Source organism: Nothoprocta perdicaria, unplaced genomic scaffold (genome assembly GCF_003342845.1).
Source record: "Nothoprocta perdicaria isolate Ctin4 unplaced genomic scaffold, notPer1 scaffold_25, whole genome shotgun sequence".
NCBI lineage: Eukaryota > Metazoa > Chordata > Aves > Tinamiformes > Tinamidae > Nothoprocta > Nothoprocta perdicaria.
Window position 1 is genome coordinate 3,134,493 of NW_020455477.1, and position 27,170 is coordinate 3,161,662.

At 43.2% G+C, this 27,170-nt stretch overlaps 1 protein-coding gene across 1 annotated transcript in view; it reads left to right on the plus strand.

The window, feature by feature from the left end:
- Window positions 1-23,671, plus strand: part of NYAP2 (neuronal tyrosine-phosphorylated phosphoinositide-3-kinase adaptor 2) — an 81,470-nt gene extending 57,799 nt beyond the window's left edge. Inside the window, exons 4-6 of the mRNA XM_026040063.1 lie at window positions 794-1,891; window positions 17,011-17,223; window positions 23,477-23,671. Coding sequence (XP_025895848.1) covers window positions 794-1,891; window positions 17,011-17,223; window positions 23,477-23,607 — 1,442 coding nt within the window. The 3' untranslated portion in view covers window positions 23,608-23,671. The remainder of the gene's footprint in view (window positions 1-793; window positions 1,892-17,010; window positions 17,224-23,476) is intronic.
- The last annotated feature ends 3,499 nt before the right edge of the window (window positions 23,672-27,170 follow it).

The window sequence follows — 27,170 nt, forward strand, 5'->3', positions numbered from 1 at the left end:
CCCCTGACCTCTCATTTCAATTGAATTTCATCGTAATGCTTCGATTTTTAATTTCAAAGACAAAACGATCTGTTCTTTCCAGATCTTTTCCAATCTGTTTGGAAAGTATCTGAATATGTAAGATATTCTGTTCCCCTTTGAATTCACAGAAGTCTTGTTAATTTATGGAATGGAAAGTTATTAGGATTATTCTAATAGTAAATTTTACAGTATTTATGTCCAGTAAGTCCTGGATTTATTATAATGTTACTGGTTCTTATTGTACGTAAGAGTTTCCTTTCTCGATGTTGTAAGAATTGTTGCTTTATGCAAGAAATTACTATAAATAAGAAGGTCTTAATTCATCACTGTGTTATTGCAGAGTTACATCATTGTCACTCCGCTATGGATGTCCAGGATCTTAGCTGTTCTCTTGCAGCCATAAGGATTTCATTCTGAGGCTTAGCTTTATGGCTTTGGTGACTCTCCAAGTTTTTTAAATCCCATGAGGATATTTCAAAAAGATAATGTTTAAAATGAAAAGATCCCTATCCAAAGACTTTGGGAGAGAACAGTTTTCTCAAAAGAAAGGAAGTGCTCACTAGCTGCTTAGCTTTGCAGTACGTGAGCATTCTGGGAGAAGATTAGGGGTGTTTTGAGCAGAGCGATATTTTAATAGTGTTTTGCTGTGGTATTTCTGGAGAAAATCAACAGTGGGCTAGTTCCAGTCTTATGACACACTAACAAAAATCTTACTTCTGAAAAAAGCTTGTTAAATACCTGTGATGAATATTTGTATTTTGTTTTCTTTTAGTGTCAGCCAAACCAAGACCTCACAGTGATGAATATACAAAGAAGATTCCACCTCCTAAGCCGAAACGAAATCCAAACACTCAGCTAAGCACATCTTTTGATGAAACGTACATTAAAAAGCATGGCCCCATGAAGGCAACGCTCACTAGGGATGCCTCTTTATCGCAGGTCAGCAGTCCTGCTCCAGACACAGAGGAAGAAGAGCCTGTTTATATTGAAATGGTTGGAAACATACTCAGAGACTTCAAAAAAGATGAGGATGACCAAAGTGAGGCAGTCTATGAGGAGATGAAATACCCTATATTTGATGATGTAGGCCAAGATTCAAAATGTCAATGCGAATACGACCATCACACTTGTACTTCTCAGTGTGCTACTCCCACAGTGCCTGACCTGGATTTCACCAAGTCTTCAGTGCCATCTACTCCCAAGGGCTTGCTTTGTGATATACCCCCACCATTTCCAAATCTGCTTTCTCATAGACCTCCACTGCTGGTGTTCCCACCAGCACCGGTGCAGTGTTCCCCGAATTCTGATGAGTCTCCTCTAACTCCGCTAGAGGTCACGAAACTTCCCGTTTTGGAAAATGTGTCTTACATCAAACAACAAGCTGGGGCGTCTCCATCTTCACTGCCACCTCACACACCAGGCCATCAAAAACTGGAAAAAGACCAGACAGTGGCCCATGGAACTACCACCCCCGGGCACAGCTCCTCACCTCCTCATCCTTCCACCTTATACAGAACACAGTCTCCACATGGTTATCCTAAAAGTCACTCTGCCTCACCTTCTCCTGTCAGTATGGGTAGGTCTCTTACCCCCTTAAGCCTCAAAAGACCTCCACCTTATGACTCTGTACATTCAGGAAGTCTCTCAAGAAGCTCTCCATCAGTGCCTCATTCTACAGCCAGAAACACATTGCAAGAAGGAGGAAAGATGGTAAATGCCTCGGTCAATACCTACGGGTCATCCTCTCAGAGCAGTTCACGTTCTCGGACGCCCACCAGTCCTCTGGAGGAACTAACCAGCCTCTTCACCTCAGGACGAAGTCTCCTGAGGAAGTCCTCCAGTGGCCGAAGATCTAAGGAACCTGCAGAAAGTAAGTTTTGGTAGCGCTTTTCTCCTTTCTTTCTAGCATCAAAATACCTTTTGGTGTGTTATATTAAATCAAACTCTTGCAAAAAATGCACATCTCAGTAATCTGAATTCCATATATAGTTTTCTTATAATTAGAAGAAAAAAATGATTATTGTTAAAATTGCTTTGATTCTCATATTGATGTTTTTGAAAGATTTGAAATATGTATACTGCACGACAGGGGCATTTGATTCATGGCTCAATTTTGCAAAGGGAATTACTTGTCGTTCACTTTTCCACAGTCCCACATGAACTGGGAACTTCTCAGTGTTTCAGATCCTTAATTTCTTAAGAAATATTAGGACATGGTGATTGCCCAAGTAGCTTGTAGCAAAATAACCAGGCAAGAGTGGGTTTGGGGCTAAGGTCCACTGATGATTCTTCACCTGGTCAGTGATTATAGAGTTTATTTTGAGAAGTTTTTGGTAAAGTCACTGCCTACAATTGTTCCAGTCCTTCCCACTGCCTCTTTCTGTGCTGTGCTGCAGTATCTCTTCTAGCTGTGCTAGGGGACTGGTTTTGATGCAATACGGAGAACTCTCCTGAGAATTGTCATTAAATAAAATATATTACCCATGCGTGGAGAAACGCATGGGAGGAGGTTATGCTGGAAAACTTTAAGCAAATATTGCCTTTGAATATTCTGTAACATAAAATCCCATGTGCCATATCGTGTATATAATTTAGGTTTAAGCAAAGCACACTTATTTCTGAGTCAGTGAAACATCAGTGAAATTTCCTGATGAAATCAGCAAGTCGGAGGTGTGAGTGGAAGCAGAAGCTGCCACCAGTATTTCCATTGAGAAAAAGGTTGCTGTTCGGTGGTGCCCAAGTGGTGTCCTGCAGTGGAACTCGGCTGTAAAACCTTTGGTTAGCGAGCAAAGTGGCTCAGTGTGCTTTCTCCTCACGTAGCTCCCCGCGGGTGGCCTCCGTGCACCTCTCCTCAGCAGCCGGTTTAGGCAGCTCTCTTGCTACCTGCTGTGTGGCCTATGGGGCTGCATGGGCTGTGGGGCAGCCCCACAGCTGCTTGCCAGCTGCTGAGCAGGGCTGCGCGAGCAGCGAGAGGCTGCGGGCTGCAAAGCGGCCGTCCCCGCGCGGCTCTGCTGCCCCACACAAGTGCTGCTCTGCTGCACTTCCTTCTGCTCTGCTTCTTTACTGTTATCCTCTCTGAGCTGAGCATGGCTCTCATTCTCTGTCTCCCACACATATCTGTCCACACACCTCGTCCTAGCTTGTGTACAGCTGGTTGTGGGGGAAGCTACAATTCTGGACGTTGTCTGCTGTGTACATTTGCAAACTTCTAAACTAAATTCTTCTGCTTCTGCCATTATTTCTGCTTAGCTCTTCTGTGTGCTTGGCTACGCATGAGCTCTGGTGATTTGGGTCAGACCTGGAGGCTCCTGCACAGAGAAGGTCACAGAGCAGGCAGCGTTGCCGGAGACTTGGGAGAGGACTGGCAATAACCCAGTGCTCACTAGGCTGAGCTTGCGGGCAGAGCCCAGCTGCTCTGGGCTATCTAGCTGCCAGCCAGGGGTTCAGAGAGGCTTTGCAGACAAGGTGGTATTTCAGTCCTGGCCTTTGGGATCACTCTGTGGAAGCAGCCTGATGCAGCAGAATCACCTTGCTTTTGGTTTTGCTCTCTCTTAGTAGTGTTTTTTACAGACACCGTTTCTTTGCACTTTTATTTTCATGTAACTCTGCAAATCAGGAACTATGACTTCAGAATCAAAAACCAAGGTGGGAGTGGAATTAGCAGGATATTCAGAATATGGGTCTCTGCAGCAAAGGCTGCGCTTCATCTGTCTTTAATATCTTTGTGGCCTGCTTTACCTCTGTGATTCAGTAGGGTTTTGCATAAGTGATTGCAGTAATAAAAACAATAACACCATGTTTGTGTGGTGGATGGAAGCAAATTTATGTCTAAAAGGCAAGATGATTCTTGTAATTGGAAACAATTACAAAGAATGTGATGTGACATTTGCAAATAATTGTACTAAAGTAGTAGAGAGATTTTGGTGACGTGCAGACAAAATTGAACATTATTAAACATCCGGCTTGTTGCGAAGCAAGCAGAAATTCCCGTGCTACCCCAGGACCATCTGACAGGCTTCATAAATTTGATGGGCCTCGTGCTCACTGATGTAGACACAAAGACTAGCTGTGGAGCCCAGGGAAATCCCATGGCAAATGTGTCATTGGTTCAAATCCTGGGAAATCGCAGGAAATCTGCATGCTGCCGTCCCACAGGAAATCCAGAACGATCTTCTCGGTATCCCAGTTGCCTGGGACAGACTGCAGGCTGTGAAGGTGCTCTTCTGAGATAAATAGGAAGTCGTTTTGGCCTGCAGAACTGTACAAAGAAGGGCTTCCCAATTGGCTTCCCAAGGAGCAATCTGCTTGCACTTTAGGAGGTGGAAATGTGCCGGGTTATCGCTTGTAAATGGTGAGACAGGAGATACATGAAATGGAAAACATGTTCATTCGCTTTAAGGACAACTCCTCCAGATTCTGAAGAGAGGACAGTGGTGAAAAGGCCCCAGATTGCAGCTGTGTTGGGTAAATGAACAGACTGCCATCTAATCCGATTGTAATTTGTCTGGTATTTACAGTATGCCTTAATCCTGTAGGATTAGTGCTCTGAGCAAGAACCAGGTTTGTGCTCAGAGTTTACAGAGGTGGAAATCACTGTGAGATGTGTTGAAAATGCACACAGAGCAAGCACTGAATGCCTTGCAATTCATGTGATCCCCCATAAAAATCCTACATGCTGGGGGTTTGAAAATATAGTCTGACCAGGCTGTTGCTTTTACAGTCTGTAATAATACCTAGCAAAAGATAGTGGAAAGTGGACAGAAGAAATCCTGATTTTACAAATCTTACTCGAAACTTAAGGCAATCACAGTTCTGGGAGTTTCTTTTAAGCTGTTGGAGACCATATGCATAGTGTAGGACCAACTGGGAAGACGGTGTTTTTATGTTTATCACTTCGGTGTAGTTTAAGCCAAGCATTAAGAAGATTTCCAGGATTTAGAGGGTAATAAACAAAAACCACAAAAGTTATGTCCCTCCTATGAAATCATGCTAGCAAGCTAATGAATATATATACTTCTCAAATATTCTGAGCACGTCTCAAGCAAGTTGCTCAATGATTCCTCAAAGACTCGGCCCTCTGTGACTTGCTGAAGCTCTCAGTGCCATATGTTAGTTGAAAAATGGCACGGTACTACATTTTAGATTCAGCTGAATGTATTTGCAAAATATTGCAGCAATTATGGAGAAAATTATCTCTTATCTCTGTTGTTACTGTAACCGTCTTTGTGGAAGTTAGAACCTGGATCCAAAGTCGGAGTTTATGCACTGAGGTTTTATTTGTGAGACTTTGGGGTGATTTATTTTTTGTGAAGGGGGGATTGCACAAACTCATTTTTAGTCAACAATTTTAGTTGCCCTTATAATCCTTCTGCATCGCTCTTCACTCTTCTTCCATTTTTTCCTTTTCGCTCTCTATGTAATTCCTTTTATAGAGTTCATTGAAATTGCATTAGTGGGAAATTAGAATAATTCAGTGATCCTAAGGAGACTGTCACCTCAGGGCCACATTTTCTGAAGAGATGAAGCCCCAGTGACAGTGCTGAGTGCGCTCGGCATCCGCTGGCTGCAGATGCGGTGTGTGCAGCCAGGTTTCATAGGCACTTGCTGTGCTCTCGTCTTCTAAAAATCCTCTTGGGTGTTGTTAGCATCTTAAATACACGTTAGGGCACATTTATGAAGGTGGGGAGAAAAGAACAAAGGAAAATAAATTGTAAGGCCAAATTGGAAATGAAAAATTTAGGCAAGGTGGTCATAAGAAAGGCAGAAAGATGGTGAGAACTCCTGCAGAATACTGAAGAAAGGTATAAGCATGGAAAACAAAGTGAAAAAGAAAAATACATTGCTAAATTGTGCTAGTTACTGTGCTTTAACCCTTCCTGCTTTTATATGTGGAAACATGGGCATGTCCTGCAAAGCCTACAGGATGTAAACATAATTCTGCAGCCCTTTTCTGCATCAGAACTGATTGCATGCGGTGCAGATGTCCTTTGCAGGCTAGTGAGATAGCTGCAGTTTAACTAAAATCATATTAAGTAATTTAAGTTATTCTTGAATGATGCTGTAAATCAGAGGTATATTAGTTTCTCTACCCTAGGTGAAACACTTGTTTCCCTAGAAGATACGTGTGTGATCGCAGTAGTGACTTCTCATTTGACAGTTTGAAAGGTAGACCTGAAAGAGAAGATGTAGAAAGAGAAGAGCAGAATGGAGAAATGTCAGAGAAAAAGGCCTGGAGGGTGAGAGAGCATGAGCTTTGCAGAGGATGACGCGCGTGCGCCGCTGATAGGACATGGTTCCTACTGCAGGTCAGTTGCAGTTAGCTCAAAACTCAAGAAGACTCTATTACAGTTGCCATTTTAAGACAGAAGCAAGTTGGGGCGTTGCAGCATCAGAAGTACTTTGTTTGGGTGCTGACTTGAAAGTGCATGTTCAGGACAGGAGCTGTACTCATCTACATCATAAAAGCCATGAGCTATCCAGCCTGCTGGTGTCAGCTGTCCAAGACTGTCAACTGTCCAAGCTGTCCTTCTCTAGCAGGCCCTTCACATGGGCCTGCTGCTGTGAGGGGAGGACAGAAATAATGGTTTTTATTAAGATTTTATCTGGGACTGAGAATGACTGAAGTGTAAGCATAGATATGAGCAGGTATGGTGAGCATTATTCAGGAACACACTTCTAAGAAAAAAAGGTTCATTTTGCAGTTGAGTAGTCTTGGGTGCTGCTTTGGCCATACCTCGTGTTGATGTCCTCTATTGACAGTCCTTGAGTGTCCCAGTGCAAGCAAGTGAGCAATGGGCTACGTATTTCAATATACTTCAGCCAGCCTGGCCAATCGGAGCCTCTTGTAGAGGTTCATGTGGGTCCCCCTCATGATCAATCATAGTAAAAAATAAATAAATGAATAAATACGACAAGTAAATTTAGCTTGACCCTGTGTGTTACAGGACGGGTGGCAGCTCAGTGGCAGGATGCAGGTCTCTGCGTGCTGATCCACTGCCTCAGCTGCCAGGCCACAGGCTTGATCCGCATTGTGTGCCAATAACTCAGCCCTTACACAATACCAAGGAAAATGCCAGGCTTGAGAATTTCTGTTTGGAAAAGATATTTCAGTGGGTATCTGTTTCTTGTTAGAAATGCATTCTGTATCATTGGTTTTCTTGCAGCTTTCATACACATATGTATATGTCAGCTTTAAAGATGTTAAATAGTTCAAGTCACTAAAAAGGGGAGGATGTCCCCTCCACTTTGGGGAAGAAGGAATGTCTATGTTAAGCACAGATATTAGGATAGAAAACAGGCATTTTGGGTGGATCCACAGTGGTACCATGACATGGTCTCTTCTACTAATTCAGCAATTTAGGCTCATCAAAAAACCTGGTTCTCTCGGGAATGCTACGATAGACGGAACCATTGAAGAAGACATAATTTCATAAATAATTGCTCCGTTTTTTTAGGAAACAGCTGCTGGTTTTGATTGATGTATATGGATTTATTTATTCCTTCTGTTTATGTTACTTGGCTGCTTGATACAATTTTGGTTAGCAATTTAATCAACATTTCTTTTTATGAGGAAGAAATCAACTTGTAAAGAGCAAGAAAAAATAATAGAGACAGCAAAGCTGTTTGCTTTTTATCAGTCGAATTTCAAGTAAATTTTTTCAGGTAAAGTCCTGAAAAGCAGTTTCTCTTTAGATTCAAAGTACAAGGAAAGTGCGTGTTTTCTGGATGTTAAAAATAGTGGGGGAAGGAAAACCTTGAATTCAGTTACTGGCATCTCCTTTACTGTGTATTTAGTACATGTCACCGATAGGTGAAGCAACACTTGATGCTCTTAAGGACTATAAGGATAATAGGTTCAGAGTTTTGAGTGTCATTGATTTTTTTTTCCCCCTGAACAACGTTTTCCAAGCCACAGATATATCATAACCTCTAGGCCTAATCCTCAGCATCTGTAAATCACCTCTTTTTATTCAAAATCAGGAGAGCTACTCTCATTTACACCATCTGGGTTTCCGGCTCCAAGGCAATAAATTTGTCCTTTATGACCAGATCAGAGTACAGAACGGTGAACTGCAGAACTGTATTTTTGTTTCAAATGGGATTAGCAATTCATGGCTGATTCAGAAATATTCACAATTCATGGGTGCTCAGAAATAGGAAATAGGTGCCAAAAAAAAAGTTTGAACTGGTGACATTTTCTAGAAATCTGATCATATCTTCCCTTCAATGGAATGGATAAATGCAATTTGCTAAAATTCCCGGTGCAGTTGGAGGGAAGGCAGCATTGTGGCCGGGTGTCTGGGTGCTCCTCTTGTGCAGGAGCACAGAAAGAAAAGGAGAAACCTTTTTTATTAATGTCTTTTCTTACCCAGAAGCTGAAATATCTGCATCATAGCCAGAGGAACTGCTCAAGATCATTGTTAAATCAATCTTCCCTGCCGGCTTAGGATCTAAAACCCAGTTTCATGATCTCTTGAGCTGCTGTCATTACATCTTTCCAGGAGAAGTAGTTTAATGAAATGCCTCTCTGCGCTTGCAATTCAGCTGTAGAAGCTCTGTGATTTTAAGGGACTGTGGTGGGGACTTTGGGGGCGAAGAGAATGAAGGCGAGAACAGGGAGTTCTGAAATCCCCCGGTACTTGTGACTACTGGTTCACTTCTTGACGTCGCTTAAAATGTCTTCACCGTGCTGATCTGTGCAACAAAGACTGACAATTTCTTAAGCTCAGTGGCTTATGTATCCATTTTTAAAAACATAGGTTTTCTGGCATGTCTGATTTGCTTCCTGGCAGGGTGAGCTCAGTTCTTAAGCCCGTCATTAAAGGCCCAATCCAGAGGTCCTTGAAGGATGAGATAAGGCCTACTTGAGTGGAACCCATTATCAATTATGACTAAAGCACTGCTCTCCTTGTATTTGCAAGTCATTCCTCACAGATCTGTTCTGCAAAGCCGGGCACTTATATACCCAGAATGTAGCAGGGAGTAGCACGGAGACTATGGCAGAGTAGTGTTTGGGATTGCATGATATTCCACGTGTTCTTGTTGGTGTGTTGTCTGCAGTGACCATAAAATTCGGATAAAAAAACTTGCATCAAACTCCTCACTGAGAAAAGGAAGATATGCTGTTCTTGAGCTTTCTCTAGACCTTCGGGGTATCTGTTGATGGTGACAGAAATCAAACAGTCAGAAATAGCTTTATTTGGGTTATAAACTTAATTCTTGCTCACATACTGAGCCATAAAACTGTAGGGTACTATAAACAACTGAGGTGTATGTAAGGTGAGAAGTGTAGGAAATTTTACAGTGGAAAGAATCATCAAGATAATGTGTGTAAAAATAGATTAATTTGCACTCAGGTTACCTTTACTCTTCAGATCAGAATTCTCCGTTCCTAATAGGTATTTTTGGTTGAAACAGAAACATGCAATTAGCCCATCATCTGGCTTCACTCGAGAGGGAGGAAGGAGAACTGCTGTTCTTGGCTCTGCTCTCCTGAGAGAGAGAGAGAGAGAGAGAGAGAAACCGCACGTTTCAGCCCCAGGTTGCCGGCGGTTGCAATGACTTTATCTGTGCTTGTGACTTAGATTCATGACTCAGAAGGTGCCTTTTTTTCTAGGAAATCAATACCAGTTTGACTGCCTGAGCGATGCTCCCCGTGCACACTGCAAATAGCCGCGCTCGTGCCGCGCTTGTCCGGCCCTGTGCCGAGCACCGCGGCGGCTCCGGTTGTTGCTGCGTGGGTGCACGGCTGGCAAGTGTGAAACTCTTTGCAAAAGGGGACCTCTTGTAGGAAAGCAGAGGGGCACAAAAAAGGCAAATATCAGGGCGGTTTCACTCTGTGCTCAGGAGGGTTGGCCGGCAGAGCAGAAGGTGCTGGCGCCTAGGTCTGGCCAAGGCAGAGACCGTGCCAAAATGTCCATGCGTTTGTGTCCGGCTACGTGAAGCTGACGTCGAAACTGAGGCAGGGCAGTTGTCCAGACAATTTTCCTCTGTTTATTTAGAATAAGAAAAAATGCAAATGGGGTATTTGTTCTAATAAAGAAAAGTAGATTCTCTCATTTGTTAAGGAGTCAATTAAGAGAAAAGCATTAGTAAAAATGGCTTTGTAAGCAGTTAAATCTAGCAAAAACATACAAAGGAAGTTTATGTTTAGTGCAACTTCCTTTTTTTTTTAGTGCATGCAAATGGTGTTTCTGTCACCATTGTTTACAGCCAGTGCACATTACTCGGTCTGCATTTTTCTGACAGTCAATAAATTATAATTTACTCCTGAGTCTGGAAGAAGACTTAGGCTTTAGAAAAAGCTGGAAGTGGTCAAGTGATAAAAAACAAAGAGCATCCAGGCTGCCAGCGGGGTGGCCCGGTGTGGCAAGGGGCGCTGGTTCCTGCCCTGCTGCCCGCGGTTCGGCCCGGCCCGGCCGCGCTCGTTGTTGAGGCCTGGGTTGGGTTTGGGGGGGCACCAGGTGCAGTGCGGGGTCCAGCCCGGGTCCAGCCCACGTGTGCGCGAAGAACAGGCCCAACACTGCCACGTTCAGGCTTCTCCGCTTGAAAACAGCCAGTTTAGCTCTTCCAAGTTCCTGTTTTAGTGGGAAGAGACATGTAAGTGCAGACCCCCTTCTGTACCCGTGCGCAAGGCGAGTGCACGTGCCCGCGCGGAGCTGCAGCGGCACAGCAGGGCACGCGCTGGCAAGGGAAACACTTGCAACCCACCCACATCCACGGCAATAAATGCACATTAATGAGGCTGGCTGGCTGTCTAGCCCGGAATAGTGACTGCTGGAAGGGAAATCCTTTCTCTGCTCAAGTGGACTGCAAAATTCCCTGTGACTTGTTGGGCTGAGGGCTTTGCCTGAGGTTTGCAGCACAGAGACCTTCATTGGGCCTATGTGCAAGTTGCCTGTTGCCAGCAGAGCCAGCTCTGAAAGGAGAGTCAAAAGAGAAATTGGCAGTGAATGTCAGAGAATAAAGTGTTCTGCTTAATTATTTAATCAGGGCTAGTCTGAGGTAAATAGTTATTAAGTAAACCTCTTAACAGGATGCGGAAAGGGCATCCTTTCCAGGAATGCTATTTGATTTAATGGTGAGAATCCCAGGATGCTGCTTTCTAATCACTTCAGCAATAGGCCAGGAAAATGCTGTGCAAACACTCCAGATGTTGCCTTTTCAGCCGAAGGAGCAGGCAGCGAGCTGAGCCGGAGCAGAGCAGCGAGCGCAGCGTCGCACGAGGTCCATGGGGAACAACGGTGGTCTCTGGGGAAAGAGGAAATATTGTATTGCCAGCACTTCTATAATACAAATCACAATTTAACCATTTTGAATCAAATTACAGTATGATTTTTTTTTCAGTTTTTTTTGGGGGGTGTCATCAATATACAGTGGCGTTTCTCATCTTACACTAGGACATCAAACAATATGAAATGCTTGTCTTTCAAGGCAGGACTTTTAAAACTTTGTCTGATATTGCAAGATTAAATTAATTGAAACTTTATTTTTTTTTTTTTCAGACAGATTCTAAGATTCATGATTTTCATCAGGTATCACTTGCTCCCCTATTAGTTCCTCAGAAATTCCTGGTACAGTTTCTGGAACAATCTGTCCCCGCAGCATTTGAGAATCTCTTTGTCTCTCCTCAGAAAGCTGTCCTACTTTCTCAGATTTCTGCTTCATGCGTAAGCCGAATCTCTCTCTAATCTTCATTCTAAAGCTTTCTATGATCTTTTGTTATAAATCCATTCCTCCTTTCCCTTAGTCTGCAGTTAACTGCTACGTGGGCTCTGCCTCTACCTGCCTGGGTTTTATTCCAGCTGGGGTTGCCTCCACGTGGCCTCGGGAAAGCCGCAGAGAGCAGCAAACCGGGAGCCCCGGGATGTCTCCATGCCCTGCCTTGGTGCTCTGCAGCAGGCAGGTCTGCCCACGGCAGCTTCCAGGGGCTGCACACTGGATAGCACCGATATCCCAACCCTGCTCGCCCCGAGAAACACATGCGTTTCCGCCGGGTCTCCTGAAGTGTTAGCGGTTTGTGAGACTCTTCCAGGCTTCCTATTGATTTTGCATGGAACTAGGTCAGCGCTGCTGCTAATTGAACAAGCCGGCTGCTGCAACTCTCACTTAACTGTGAAGAAGGAGTATTAAAAATTGATATGCAAACTTCTGCTTAATTAGCAATGAGATGAAGTCAGAATAGACGAGCCACCATCATTAATAGAGATGAGAAAATCGCTTTCATAGACAATATAAAATATTGTATTTTGGGGGGAAAAAATATCTTGCACGCTGAGAGGTACCGTGTTTCTTGCATGCAGTATTAATAGCCTATTTGTTTCTTTGGGAGGGCTCATGGTATTTTTATAGCTGCTTGGATCAGCCAAAGATCGGTCATCACAGATCAAGAATGGCATTAAGAAGCAGCTCAACTCTGGAAATGTGCGATAAAGGTAAATAAAGTGTCCCCGGTGTGCACAGAGATGGACTGTGATCCTCGAGGACTTGCTGCTGCTCCCCAGGTGCTCAGGGGCCCTTGGTGGCTGTGGGCTGGATGCGGCAGGCAAGCCCATGCCATACCATTGGTGTATGGCAGGTGTACGCATAGGCTTGACTTTAGACCCTGCAAGTCGCTCCATTTACTTCCCAAAGTAGGAAAGTTTCGCCTGGAGTGATATATTATTTATTTAGGTTTATAACAAACACACAGAAAAAGAATAAATGAATAATGCATGGCTGATTAGCTTCCACACCGCAGCTCGCAGCTGAGCAGGATGCTGCAGAACGGCCCATGTTTGCAGTTCCAACAGACAATTGCTTTTCTCTCTTCTCTAAAACCCCCCAAATAATAATAAAAATTGTGCTGTTTACCACTTAGCATTGCAATAAGAAGCACCAAGGACCTGAAATTAATTCAGATTTAGGAACCCAGTGGCAGACTGGCTACAGACTATATATTCATTTGAATAATAGTTTTTCGGGTAAGATGTTTTGCTAAGCTGTATTTTTCAGCTCGCTCTACCCTGAGTTTCAGGTTAACTAGCTTTCCTGCTTTCCCGAGCACTTACAAGTCTTCCAGTACCACAGCTCACATGCAACTGTCTAGGGTGTGCAGCCAGTAATGGATCTTTCATAAAGGGGAGCTTGTACGTGTCAATTATTTAGAAAATATGTTCTCGCTCAACAGATTTTAGCTACCATGTTTTTCTTGAAAGAGAAAAGCCTGGAATTTGGATGAAATAAATGAGGAAAAAGCATGTTCCTGAATATTGCAATAAGATGACACCTGGAAGAGCTTGAAACCTTTGAATGCCTTTATATGGGAATCTTAACCAACTAGATATTTACAGATATTTATGTATCCATAAATATTTAACACAGTGAATTATTTCTTGAAATTTACATTTCTGTGTCCTATTATTTTGGCTTGCGAGTTATTGCACAATGAAGATGCTTTCCGTAATGGTGTCAGCTCCGAGCGGCAGCGCTTGGCTGCAGGAGGATCAGCCCGCGGCCCCAGCCCGGCACTGCGCTTCGCGGCCGCCTAAACCCCGCTCCACGCTGAGGTTTAGCAGCACGAGGTGCCGCAGGTCCCAGCTGCGTCACTGCGCTCGCCAAGTGAGAAGTGGGGCAGGAAATCCCGGGCCCTTTCAGCAAAATGTATGTGACCGGTTAGAGATCGTCTTTCCAGTGTGGGATCGGTGCCGATAAAGGGGCCTTTTCAATCCCAGCCTTTCTACAGGGTTTCCCCTGTTAAGAACATGTGGTCAGTGAGAGGTGCCCACCTCGTGGGTGGCCCTGGAAAGGAGCTCGGTGCGGGTCCTGCTTTCTGCCAACCCCTGGCACCGATGGCACGAGGGAAAGGGCCACGCAGTGGATGTGCCCTGTAGGAAGTAGTAATTGGTGCTGTGGAGGACAGCACAAAACCAACCAGGGACCTTCTCCTTCACGTTATGGCTCCATAAAGCCCCACGGCCTGGGAGGGGAGCACTGAGAAGCCTTTGTGACCCAACGAGAACTTGGCATGGTGATTCTTAAGTCCAACTCGAGGAATTTTTTCCCAATGACAGACATCAGTGAAGCTAAAATTATATTAAAATAATTTCCCCAAAAATATTTGAGAAAAGGTAAAGTATTAAAAATGACTTTTTTTTTCATTATTTATGTATTCTGAAGTGAGCAGGAAAGTATTGCAAAAAACTATACAAAGTGCTAACTTGTTTTTCTGACTGTGCGTCAGCATTACTGATAATGATCGGCAAATAACAGTGATTTGGGTGCTGTGATGGGCTGCATGACATTATAATCTGCTTCAATCTGCTTTTCATTTTTAGGATATATTACTTTTTAGATAAACCGAAAACAGAAAATCACCAAGAAGGGGCAGTGGAATGCAAATTTATGAAGTCTAGACAGCCAGCTGAAAAGTGATTTTCTACACCTTATAAAGAAACACTCTATAAGCCAAGTTTTTATTTAGTCTGAATATTTCCATTGTTTCCAGCTGTTTTCAGAGAACTGCTGCATTTTGATTCTGCTGATAATAAACCCAAGAATGCACAGATCATTTTTATCAGGCAGCAAGTGCTTCTCTGATGGGTAAAGTGAAGGGGAAAACTCCTTACAGCTCCGCGCTGAGCTGGGACATAACAAGCCAGTGCATGAGACGAGGGTCGTCCCGGCGGGACACACGTGGGGCCGCCTCTCGCTCAGGTGGCCACAGCAGCGGCCGAATGACACGGCCAATTAATTCCATTGAAAGATGCATTAAGCTGATGGGGCGTTCGGGAGGCCAGGCTCTTCTTTGTTCAGAGCCTGTTCTGCCCTTTTCCATTTCTGCTGGGTTTGCTGGAAGGGACGAGCTGAAGCCTGGCTGGAGCTGGTAGTGGGGGACCGTCATATGGACCTCTGGAAAACTCTGAAACCCTGCCCATCTCTTCCGAATATGTGGCATCTAGAAGAAGTGCATGCTCCTGGTTTAAACATTTGAAATGTATTTGCTCATAACTGTTATTTGGAAAACGTATAGTGACAGTATTTTCTGATATATCAATGCCCAGAAGAAACGTAAGGGAGAGAGCATCTTTTTTTAACTTGGCCTCTGCGTTTCTCTGCAAGGCTCTTTGTACGAGCACGCGTCTGTGAGCAGTCACAGCCGGAGCTGTTGCAGACGTTTCAGAGCAAAGGCCCCTGAAAGGCAGGCGCCCTGTTGTGTGGATGCAGACTGTTATTCGACCTTGTGTCCTGCTGGGGTCACCAAATAAGAAAAACAAGCAGTTTGGGTTTTCATTGCAGTATCTTTTTGCATACGTTAAAGTAGGTAAGTGACCTAGAAGTTCAAGGAAGCGGCTTGATTTTTGAGGATTTTTGTCACACAGAGTGTTTGCTGAATACTGTTTATATGACTTGCTCAGCTGGAATTATTGTATAGGTTTCAATCAGAAACTTATCGCTGTGAATAACAAAAAACACCTTAGAGGTTGGCATATAATATTCTTATTAAATTTTATTTTTATTATTAGTTAATAATAATTCATGCAATATGTTCATGATTGCATATTGGTCTGCATGATCAGTTAGACATTTTTATGTGTTTCCATGTATAATACTTCCTTTAAGAAACTTCCAAATGATTGCTTTGTTTCTTACAAACAAGTTCTTTTCCCGACTGCAATGTCAAAGACTCCAAAATGCCGTTTTTTGATTGTTGCCCATAGACAAGGTCTCTTGCATGCTGTTTAGAGAACTAATATCACCTGCACCCCTGGTAGACTTAGCAAGGGCGGACTGGGGGTGGGTTTTCAGCCACGTTGGGTGGAAGCAAGGTGAAGGTGACTCTTGCTCTGGGGCTGCATCATTTGAGTGGCAGCTCTTGACCCAGGGATTAATGTGCAGAGGAAGCTGTTGCTGAGGCCAGTGTGGTGGTTGTGTCTCCAGCAGCTCCGCTTGCTCGAGCACCGCGGTCCTGCCAGGTCCCTGTGGAGCTGCTCTCATCTCCAGCCTGCCAAGGGCTCCGAGCGCTCCGGCCTCCCCGTGGCTCTCCCACAGCTGGGCAACGTCTCTGCAGCCACGGAAAGATAGGCCTGGAGGGAAGGTTCTCCGTCTGTATGACACGTAAATTCCCACACTGTTGATATATGCTGGAGTTAAAATAGACCTCTTATAAACCTGGATGACTAAACTGACAGTGTGAATGCTAATTAGCTGTTATGACTTAAAGCAATTTCTTAATGTGCCTTCGGTATATGGCTTTTCTTGTGGATTCTTCACAGCAACAGATGGAAAAGTTCAGGAATAGATTGTTTGTGTGGTGTGTTGCTCAACCTGCAAGAAATGAAATAAGAGTGTCAGAAAGGAATGGAAAATCGGCAGCCGTGAAGAAAGCGGGGATCGCTGCTTCTCTTGAAAAATCATTCACCTGTTTCTTGAAATTTCTCCCTCTTATATTGACTCGTGGCATTGCACATCACTTTCTGACTTCAAGGATTTTTCCACCAAGTGGAATTTTATCCTCTAGGTCATGGCGCTGGGCACACCAGAAATATTAACACTGGACATTTTTATGGGTCGCGTACCTTTTATTAGTGCTCATGACAAGTACAAATGTATTACTTGTGCAGTATTGCTCTAGGAGACAGCTTCCTTAGAAAGTACCCGGAGAAGAACTTGTTTCCAAAGAAATGACACCTGAAAACAATTAATTTTTTTCCAAAATTGTTACTAAAATGTAACTTGATAGGGTATCATTTTCAGAAAGAGTAATTTTGTAGCATGCAAACATTGTAACAAGAAGTCACATTGTATCAGCCTAAAACCTTATTCGGTTTTGGTAATTTGCAAGTGTGTTGAAATTAACATTCAATATAGGTTTTAGGAACGGAAGGTAAAATAAGTTGCATTTAGAAGACTTTATGATTAATTTATATGGAACATTGAGTGAAAGATTGCTATATGATACAGCTAATTAGAGACTGACTGTAATGAAATGTGGTCTTGTGTGTTTTGTAGAACCGCTGGATGAGCTGAAAATCAGAAGTCACAGCACTGAACCACTACCAAAGCTGGAAAACAAAGAGAGGGGAGGCCACCACGGGACAGCTTCCTCCAGGGAGCTGGTCAAAGCTCAGGAATGGGATGGCACACCGGGACCACCGGTTGTATCCAGCAGGCTGGGAAGATCCTCTGTCAGTCCAACCATGCTGGCTGGAGGCAACAGCTCAGGTACATTCAAGTAGAGAGTAGGGAATATCTTATCAGCATCCTTGTGGGCTGTAGGATCCCTAAAGATATGCAAGTGAAAGTAAATATATTATTTAGACTCCCAAATAGCTCTCAGAATCTCCCCATTAACTTCCTGTAGTATTAAGCTGTCTGCTTGTGCTCTGTGTTTGGACAGACTTGGAATCGTGGTAAGTAATGTAAATATGCCATTTACCTGCTTTACCAGAAATAAAGAATTCTGCCTAACATTAAGGAGAGACACTGTGGCAAAGAGTCTCTGTGCCCAGTTGCACCTCAGAAAGACATTCAGAAGCTCCTGTGTCACATGCCCTGAGAAAATGGCACTGTGCAGTAACCAGAGTTATATATATGTATATTTGAGATAGCGAATTGTTGTAAATTGCTGAAACGTAATGTTCCACGTTTTATAAAATAGTAAAGCCAAACACACTTGACACAGGAATATACTACACCTGTGGAATGTATGGCTCTGGGATAATCAGTGGAGTGCCGCTTTTCAAGATTTGACAGGTCACTTAAAAGATAAACTTCCTGCCTTATTGGTTTGATTGTGAAAAAAAAAAAATACACTTCAAAATGTTAATGGGTCTCTCTCTTTCCTTGCACTGCTTGAAATGACACCAGAAACTCAGTTTGAACAGACTTTGCTAGTAACTCCTTCACTTCAATCTTTTATTCTGCAGTCTCTGGCTTAAGTCCCTTCAGCTGATCCTCCCTGGGCAGCAAAAGTGACTTTTCTGCAAATCTCATGCCTTTAGCGCCAGATTATTTGGATGTTAATTCCTTTTGTTTACTTGGGAGTTCTCATAATGCATTTTGGTAGGGAGCAATTTGGCAGATACAGCCTACAGCTATATTAAAAACCTGCACTAAAGAGACTTTGTTCTTAGCACTACAGTCATCTATGCTAATGCCAATAAAACAGGGTTCAAATGTACCAGACTGGAATAATAGGACATCAGATGATAAGGCCAACACCCCTCTCAGTTTGGCCAGATTCTGGACAGAATGGAAGGGAAATGAGAGTATGAGGTGAGTTCTTAGAAAAATGCATCTCTTCTGTCCAACCTTTCTGCGTAAGTTTTATTTTAAAGGGTTGGTCGGTCTCCCAAATGAGACAAAGCATGTTGGCCATACTGTTTGTTTGGCATCAAGAGACTATAATAGTTGTTGAATCATGCCTTGATTTAGTTGACTGTGTCTTTGTCTTATAAAGCTAGGACTTTCAAAGACTCGTAAGGAAAGAAAAATTACGGAAATATTTTATGGACTGAATTTAGACTCCTTTTTATGATGAAAAACTGAACTGATTATGATTTTTCTTTCCACACAGTTTTTATGACATTTCATTTGATGAATATTGCCTCTCATCTGCTCCAAATACTTTTCCCCCGTGTCTCTAGCAGTTGCCTGAGCAACATGTTTTGCCTTCAGCCGGTGGGGCACCGTGTTCAAAACACTACACACAGTTCACATCAGCGAAGTTGCACATGAGCTATAGCCGACCGTTCTTCACAGATAAACTAGGGCTGTAACAGAATGCAACAACAGAGATTTCATATGTATGGAGAGAAATGCTTTCTGGAGCCAAGGAGATGCAGTGGGGCTTTGCTAGCAATTCGCGACTCAGATTTGCCACAGGGCCAAATACAGTTGGGGCAGGGCAAGCCCCATTATAGTGATTTTTTTGTTCTCTTTCCAGTATCGTAGGTAAGAGAGAAAAAACCTCTATTTGTGTGGGCAAGTCCTTGAAACACCACAGTCTGCAGCCTCCCTCCCAGTTTGTGTTGGATCCAGGCATTTGTTAGGCTGCTCTTGGGGCAATTTGAGGAAACAAGGTTGATTTGTTCTGCTGTAATATAGGGAGAATCCGGAGAGACTTTCCTTATGTGTGTTGAATGGGCAGTTCTGCTGAGAGGATAGAGTAGGAGTTAGAATGAGACTAACTGACAATGTGGGCGAGATCACGGATTTTATTTGAGTTCTCCAGATCTCCATACCTGCAAGGAGGATCAGAGGGACAACTTCTTTTTCATTTTTTTTTTTTTTTTCAAATGAGCCTGGCTTGTTAGGTGCACAGGGACATCACTGTCCCTAGCGACTCACTGACCTCTTATCTGTCATGCAATTCATCAAGGACCCTTTCTGTCACTTGATATCTATTGTTTCTTAAAGAAAGTGATGTCATATTTTGGGGGGGCAAGCTGGCTGTTAAGAAACTCACTGCAATTGTAGTGAAAAGCCAAAGGAGCTCTGTGAAACAGAAGGCTGGGATAGCTTCATGCCAGGGCTTTGAACAGTATTTTCTGGAATGCTGCTTTTTTTCTTTTTAGTTGTAACCATGAAGCATTTTGCATTGCCACCTGCTGCTAGTGACAAGCATTGCACTGCCTCTTAAATATTTCATATAGTCAGCTTAGCTGTTGTGTCCTATTTTTAAATCTCCACCAGCTTGTCACTCAGCCGACCCACTTAGTATTCAAGTTGGAAACCTAGCAGATAATTGGTGAGGAGGCAACTGCCCTTCCTTCACTGGAATTAGTGGTTGGAACTGTGGTGGAAGTGCGAAGGGAATGAGGAGTCAGGCGGCAGCTCTCTGGGAATGCTCTCACGGGAATGCTGTGCACGGGCTGCACTGTTGGCTTACCCAGGGCCTGGCGGCTGCTCCCCAAACCAGTGGCGTGGCCATCGTTGGGAATAATGCCGTTGCCAAAGTGTCCATCGGGTCCAGAACCCTAAGATCGACTGTATCCCAGGATGGAAGCTTCAGAGGAAAATAGTAATAAAGAAAGTTTAAGAAAAAAAGAAAAAAGAAAAAGAGAAAGCATCGAGCATTACCAATAGGTCTTGTTTATTCCCGACTTCGTTGCCTAAGGTGTTGTCATGGACCTGAAACACAGCAGTTTAAAACAAGCCTTAATTTAAAATATATCCCATCTAATGCATGTGGGGTTTTTTATCTGACTTGTTTTTGAGTCTTACTAGGCTTTTGGCCTTTTTAATTTCTGCTACACTGAGTTACATAGCTTTTAGTGCTTCCTTTTGGAAAATAGTTCAGTTTAGCATCAATTAACTGAGCAACTTCTGCAGGTGAAGTCCAAAAAAATATAATCAGCAAAGTGTTAGCACATACTTTCTTCTACCTTAAAATTTTGTATATTCAAGTTTTGTTACAGCTTACTCATCTTTTTGGGGAGACCAATATGGCTAAGCTAGTATGAAGATAATAGGTGGGGATTCATTTTCCCACTATGCTTGTTTTCTTTTTCCTTTTACATTTTTTTTGCATGTGATTACTCCATAGCCTGTCACATCACCTTGTTTAATTCAAAACGTGCTTCTTGGCAGCTGTAGCAAATAAGCAATATTTCTCTTTTCATGTGCAAAGAAGAGACTGTGACAGGATAAGAAGCTTCTCCAATGTAAGTGACAGGCAGAGTATTTTTTTGAATTAAGATTAGGACAGGCAGAGTGAAGTCTCCCTTGGATGAATAAAATAACTCTTCCAGTTTAGATCCAAAAATAAAAATTGTGGAGAGCTGTTGTATTTCTAGAGAATATAGGAAAATGTATCACAATGGTATAAAACTGATGAAAAATATCTCCAAAAAATCATGTCTCATCTTAGCATTCTGCTTTAAGAAAAAGTCACAGACACCCCCCAAAAAACCCCTGCAACCGATCACCCTACATGTCTACACATAAGATGACAGCATTTGCTAACACTTTGGAAAGACAGGTCATTTATGTGGGTGCTTACATGCAGAATTAGGTAGCTAATTTTAGGCAATCCTATTTGTAAGTGGAAAGTCTGTATTTCTGTGTTGGGTGTTTTCTGCTGAGGTTGCCGTCCCTGACACTGTCCTTCGGGGCTGTTCCTTGGTTTGTCATCCCTCACGCCGTCCTTCAGGGCTGTTCCTTGGTAGCCACGTGTGGTCCTGCTGGCACCAGCTGGCCTCACCTCAAGCCTGGAAGGCCAGCAATGGGAGTCCCGTTTTGGGTGACGGCGGTGGCAGGTTTAGCGCAGGGCTGGTGGGAGCCTCGCGGTGCTGGGGGTCACGTCACAGGGGACAGGGCCCCGCTGCGAGCGCTACTGCGCACCCAGACCTGGCTCCTGCAGGTGGGCCCGGCCCCAGCGAGACACGAGTGTCCCCAGGCCAGGCACAGTGTGATGGATTTGTCGCTTGAAGCTCTGCAAGATAATGCTACAAGCATTTCAGCAGCTAAATACAGCGGCTGAATCTCTGCAGCACTGAATCTCTTGGCATGTCCAGGTGAGGTCTCCGACGCAGCGCTCTCTGCCGCGCTCAGGCCTCGTGCTGCCCGTTGATTGCAGCAGGCTCTGCTAATGGCCACTCTGCAGCCGCTGGCCCGGGGCCAGGGAAGCACTTACACGTGTGCCTGTGAGTTTGGCACTCGGCAGTAAGCTCTTAGCCCTGGCTGGTGGTTGAGTGCCTCACAGCAATGTCAAAAAGCTCCTGGTTGTGAATTCAGAGCAGGTCTTGTTTTCAGAGGGGAGCCCTCAGTGTCCTCTCCCTGGCAATTTTTATTAAGAACCAGAAGACACGCAGTAAAGCAAAGCGCAGCGCAGACGTGTGGTGCTCTGCTACCTTATTGTGTGGGTCTCAGCTTGTATTGTCACTGACCTTAAGCAAACGGATCCTCCTGAGAGGGCAAATATTTACCGAGCCTTCCCTGTGTGCTTGATGAGCTGGCTGGCACATTCCCCTGCTCTGCACCACACAACCTGCCACACAGGGACCTCTCAAGAAGGTTCAAGGCTGCCCAGATGCTCATACTGAGGTGTCTCAGTATGCCCCACGTGATCCTTTCAGTGGAAACCATCCCTTGCTTCCCTTCTTTTCAGACAGCCAAAAGAAGAAGTTTGGATTTCAGGTGATCGTTGCACTCAAAATCCATTTGGCTTCAGTATGCTGAATAAAGTTTATGGGAAAAACGGCATGTGGCAGAATACAGGGAAAAGAATTGGGCATCATTTATGCGACAGACCGTTTAGGGACTCTGCTGCAGTAGGAAGCTGTTATTCACAGCACAAGCTGAAGGAGAATGGAGTATTTTTTCAGTTGAAAAATACTTCCACTGGAACCACCAGAATGCATTTTAAAAAGAAGAGCATTTCCCCTTTTAGTGCATAATGCAGCCTCAAACTTCCAAAAACCTAGATGGAGCCTTGTGTGGAACCTCTCTCTTGGTAAAGATCACCATGGATATGGCAATAGTTTTCTTAATACTGTAAAATATATTACATGGAGATAAAGAAGCAGCTAATACTTCATCTGAGTGTGATAGATTTTATTTCTTTGATGCTAGATGAAAGGACTGGCTTTGGCAAGGAAGCGGTAATCTCTTGTTGCTGCACATATATCCAAAGTGGAAATTATGACACTCTGCTTTCTCAAAGCAAAGAAAACAACTCCAAGGCAATGGCAGACAACTCCCTAGGAGTTTTTGACGTGCTGGGTGCTGAGTTTTGCTTGTCACAGCAAAAACACCGTGTTTCTACTTAGCAGTAGGGGAAAACAACCAAAAAATTCCACAGTTTTTGCCCTCATGAATCCACAATAAAATTTCAGGAGGGAACAGACATGAGATCTGTTATCTATTACTGAAGGAAACTGTTATCTATTACTGAAGTCTGGCACACAGTCTGTGTGAAATCAGAACAAAAACAAATCTAATCAAACCTTCGGAATAACTTCCCAAGTCCAAAAAGAATCAAAACAGCAGATCTGTGCAAAATGCAGGGTTATGGGGGGATCGGTCTGTTTTTTCTTTATGCTTATTGCCGTGTTGATTCGTGTTGTGTTTGCAGACTGACTAGGGACGAGTAAATTGAATAATTGAATCAAAAAGCATAAATATTTTTTCTGCTTAGCCAGCTGGATGTTAGCCAACCTATTAACATGTAGTTGATGAATATTCACCCATACAGATGCTTTCATTGGTCTGAGTGCTCCAGCTTAAGTGGGCGGCTCTTCCACGCACTCACCTGAATTCTGGAACATCATCTCAGGCAAATAGGCAGCCAAGGTGATAAAGAGAAAGCCTCAGTGAGGTGGAAGGCACCTCCTCCAGCGTGCTGCTGGAGGGCATCCTGTGCCCAACACCTTGGATTGTCCATCAGGTACCAGGAAGTGCCTGGTCCAAGGTCCACCCTAGGCATCGCCAACCTGCCTCCTGCTCACTGCTGTCCTCCTCTGTTCCTTCCCAGAGCCCAAGTCAAGCTGCAGATTAGGTCGCTCGGCGTCCACATCAGGAGTGCCTCCCCCGTCCGTGGCGCCGCTCCGGCAGGCCGGTGACCTCCAGCCCAGCCAGGTACCATCGTTAGCCGATCGGGAATGACTCCATGTGCTGCAACATGCCAAACGTTTCTCACCTCTCTGTCTGCCATTTGTTACAGTAAATTATTCTTTTTTGTCCTTTTTTGTCTTTATTTTCTGTGCGTGTGCGTGCATTTGTGCGCATCTCTCATTGGCAATGAAATCCCTCTGGCCGTGGTCAGGAGAACTTTCTTTGCTCTTAATTTCTTATATCCCTTTCAGTCCTCATTCTGTAATATAAATGTAGTAAAACTGTATTGTATGAATTGACTGAGTTTTTTTATTTTTTTCATGTCCTGTGTACTTTTTTACTGTCGTTAAAATTTATCAAACTTTGATAAATTTATGTTTCAATGTAGACTTCTTTTAAATGTTTTGTCTAAAGCACTTGCATCACTGTTTGCAAATGACTTGTACATACCTTTGACTTCTGCCCAGTTGTACTATAATATTTGTGCCAGTCTTACATTTGTTTTAAGCTCGGTGCATGATTGTATTACACTGTGACTTATCACTGACCTGAAAATTGCTCTTACAGCAACTTTATTTAATTGAGGCAGCTGGACTCTCTTCAACCATAGGCCATATAATGCTTGCAGGTCTAAATAGTCTGCTGTATTTATGTTTATTGTGTATTGTTAGGAATCACAAATCAAACTGAAGAGGTAAAATCTCTTGTATCTTAGACAGAGACATATTTTTTCTTTGTATCAAGAACAAAAATGCCACACAGAAAGAAATGTAAGTATTTGGGTTTGGCAAGTTTCTCCAATAGAGAGAAAATTCAAAAGATAAAGACATGGGAAACCTATACTTACCTTTATTTTGTATGCTAATGCTGAAGTTGTATCATTTTGCTGTGCAGATGTGTATTATTAGTTTGACAGAACTAACTGCTGAGAGTAGCAATTGAGAGAGCAGGTTTCACTCCAGCGTGACGGGAATGCCTTCTGTCAAGCTCAGAGCATCCCAGTCTCGTGCTGTTGGCGTGTACATGTATGGGCCTACACAGCACTGCATGCGTGTGTGCGGCTGTATGGACACACAGAGCCATAAACATATATGTATAGATGTGCACATACATATATGTATATACACATTCACCCATACACACCCTCATGCACATAAACACCCTTAGAAGGTGAATTTTTGATTGCCTTTTAGGGACTCAGTCCCTATAATCCCACTGAATTTCAGCGAGATTTGAAGGGAAAGCTCCCTCGGACTCCCGTGCAAATAATCCCATAGTTAATATCGTTGTAGCTCGGTGAGTTTCTTCAAGAGCTTCTTGCCAAAGCAGAAGCTAAAGAGCAATGCCAGTTTATGCAACCCAGGATCTGACTGCTTGTTAGGAAGGTTGTGTTTGGATAGCCTAGTCCATATGTGTTAAAATTCTTCACCAAGCCAACTGGAAGCTATTGCACTGCTTCTGAGTCCTACTGGAAACAATGCCTAAAAGACTCGTGCACATTACTAAAATATATTTTGCATAAGAAAATCAGACCCGTAATCATGACTCAAAATGACAGCCCATTTTAATATTGTGTCAAGTGTTCCTTCATCTAAGAAAGAAATTAGGGCAATTGTGCTTCTGAGGGTCCCAATGTTCATGTAATATATGATTTTTTGATTAAATAAGGCTTACAGCAGGCATGATGCTTTGCTTGCTATTTAGTGGCAAAGGCACCTTGGGTGTTTTGAAGGGGTTTTAGTCTCTCGGTTTCTATTAAGAAATAAACAATAAGCCTTGAAAGCAGAAACTGGTGTGATGGGAGAGATAATGAGCCTCTTAGAAGCTGCAGCCAGGGTTCACTGAAACTGTGAAGGAAAAATCCACCTCACTTAGTAGAGAAGAAAGGAACAAAGATGATAAGGGGAGTTTTCAAGTGACTGTAGAGGGTATTCGTGTTAATTTACTAATGTGTGGCATGGACACAGCTTCATGAAAGCAGCAGAACGTGGTGAAAGCTTTTCCTCCATGTAAGTCTTCCCTTTAAGTTGTCAGTCTGTTATTGTCAATGTGCTAAGTTGTCATTTATTACAATGATATTTTTCGAAAGTGTGGACTTGATTGCAGTTGATTGGCAAAGTCTCATTGTCTCTATGGCAGATACGACAATACTCAGATTCTTTCCTTTATGCACCTAACGATTCTATCTATCTATATATCTATTTATCTATCTATCTATCTATCTATCTTAATGTGCAAATAACCTGTGGCAGGTGAAATGTGTTTGGAAGTGGTCCATCCTGAATCTCATGGATTGTGGCACAGAGGCTATTTATTTTTGTATGCTGTGGCTATTATAGAATATTGATACTGGTTCTCTTAATTACATCCAAGTCTGCAAAATTAGATTTACAAAGATTAAAAGGACACTTTTTGTGTGAAATGGACACAGCTGACATTCACAGAGGGATACAAGACAGAGGAGTACCTCAGGGAAAGGGCAGGTTACTGTTTTTTCAAAATACTTAAGCTCTTTATGAAGATCTCAGATTTGCAACTGAGTTTGTCAAGGCCAATCATTTTTAATAAAAAATGATTTATGTAATTGCTGAGTATGTTTAGCAGTTAACCATAAGTCTGAACTAAGGAAATCTACATTTTGATTCTGATCAAATATAGGCAAATTGTGTAACTATTGACATTTAACTCCTGTATGCCTTATTTTCATATTTGTTTATTGGTGAAGGATTTGTGAGGATTAACTAGCTGATATTGGTGGATATTAGTATTTTTATGATGTACAGGCATTGAGCATTACAGTGATCACTCCTATATTAAAAAGAAAAAAGATTTTTTTTTCCTTACAAATGGAGGGGAATTAAGTGGCTGATCTCTGATGGAAAACATTTATAAATTATCTAGTGTATGGGGGGCCAGCAATTGAAGGCACCCTGACTTGGAAAGAAGGTTGTTGTGATAAATGGTGAGGGCATTTTGAAAGAACTGGTTGTAAAAATCAAACTTGGATTAAGCATGAACTGACACAAGTTAAATTGAGGGGTAAACAAGAGTTATCTTAGAACTGAGGTTGTTGACGGCGCTGGTGTCCCCTGTCCCTGTCATCCTCCTGGGTTCATCCCACGGTAGCGAGGGATTACATAATGCTGGGGGACTCCAATGCCTGTGTCCTGGGGCACGCACATGTGCACTGAGCACAAAAGGATAAAAGGCTTCAAGCAGCCTGCGTTGCAGAAGTCCCTCTGCTGGCTTAGAAGAGCATTTCACATCCATTTCTTTACTGTACGTAAAATATTGTCTCTAGGTTTGCCAGGCTTCTGCTTAACAGTCTTCTAACACAAAAGATATCTATTGGTTTCTATTAAGAAAAGAAAAAAAAAAAAAAAAAAAAAGATCAGAATGGTCAGCAATGATCAGCAAGTTCTAGTTTAAGGAAACTTTAAATTCTACTTTAAGGAATTTTGAGGGCCAAACTCTTCTCAGTGGTGGCCAGTGACAGGACAAGGGGCAGTGGGTCCAAGTTGAAACCCAGGCAGCTCCATGTGCATGTGAGGAAGAACTTGTTTGGTGTGAGGGTGCCAGAGCCCTGGCACAGGCTGCCCAGGGAGGCTGTGGAG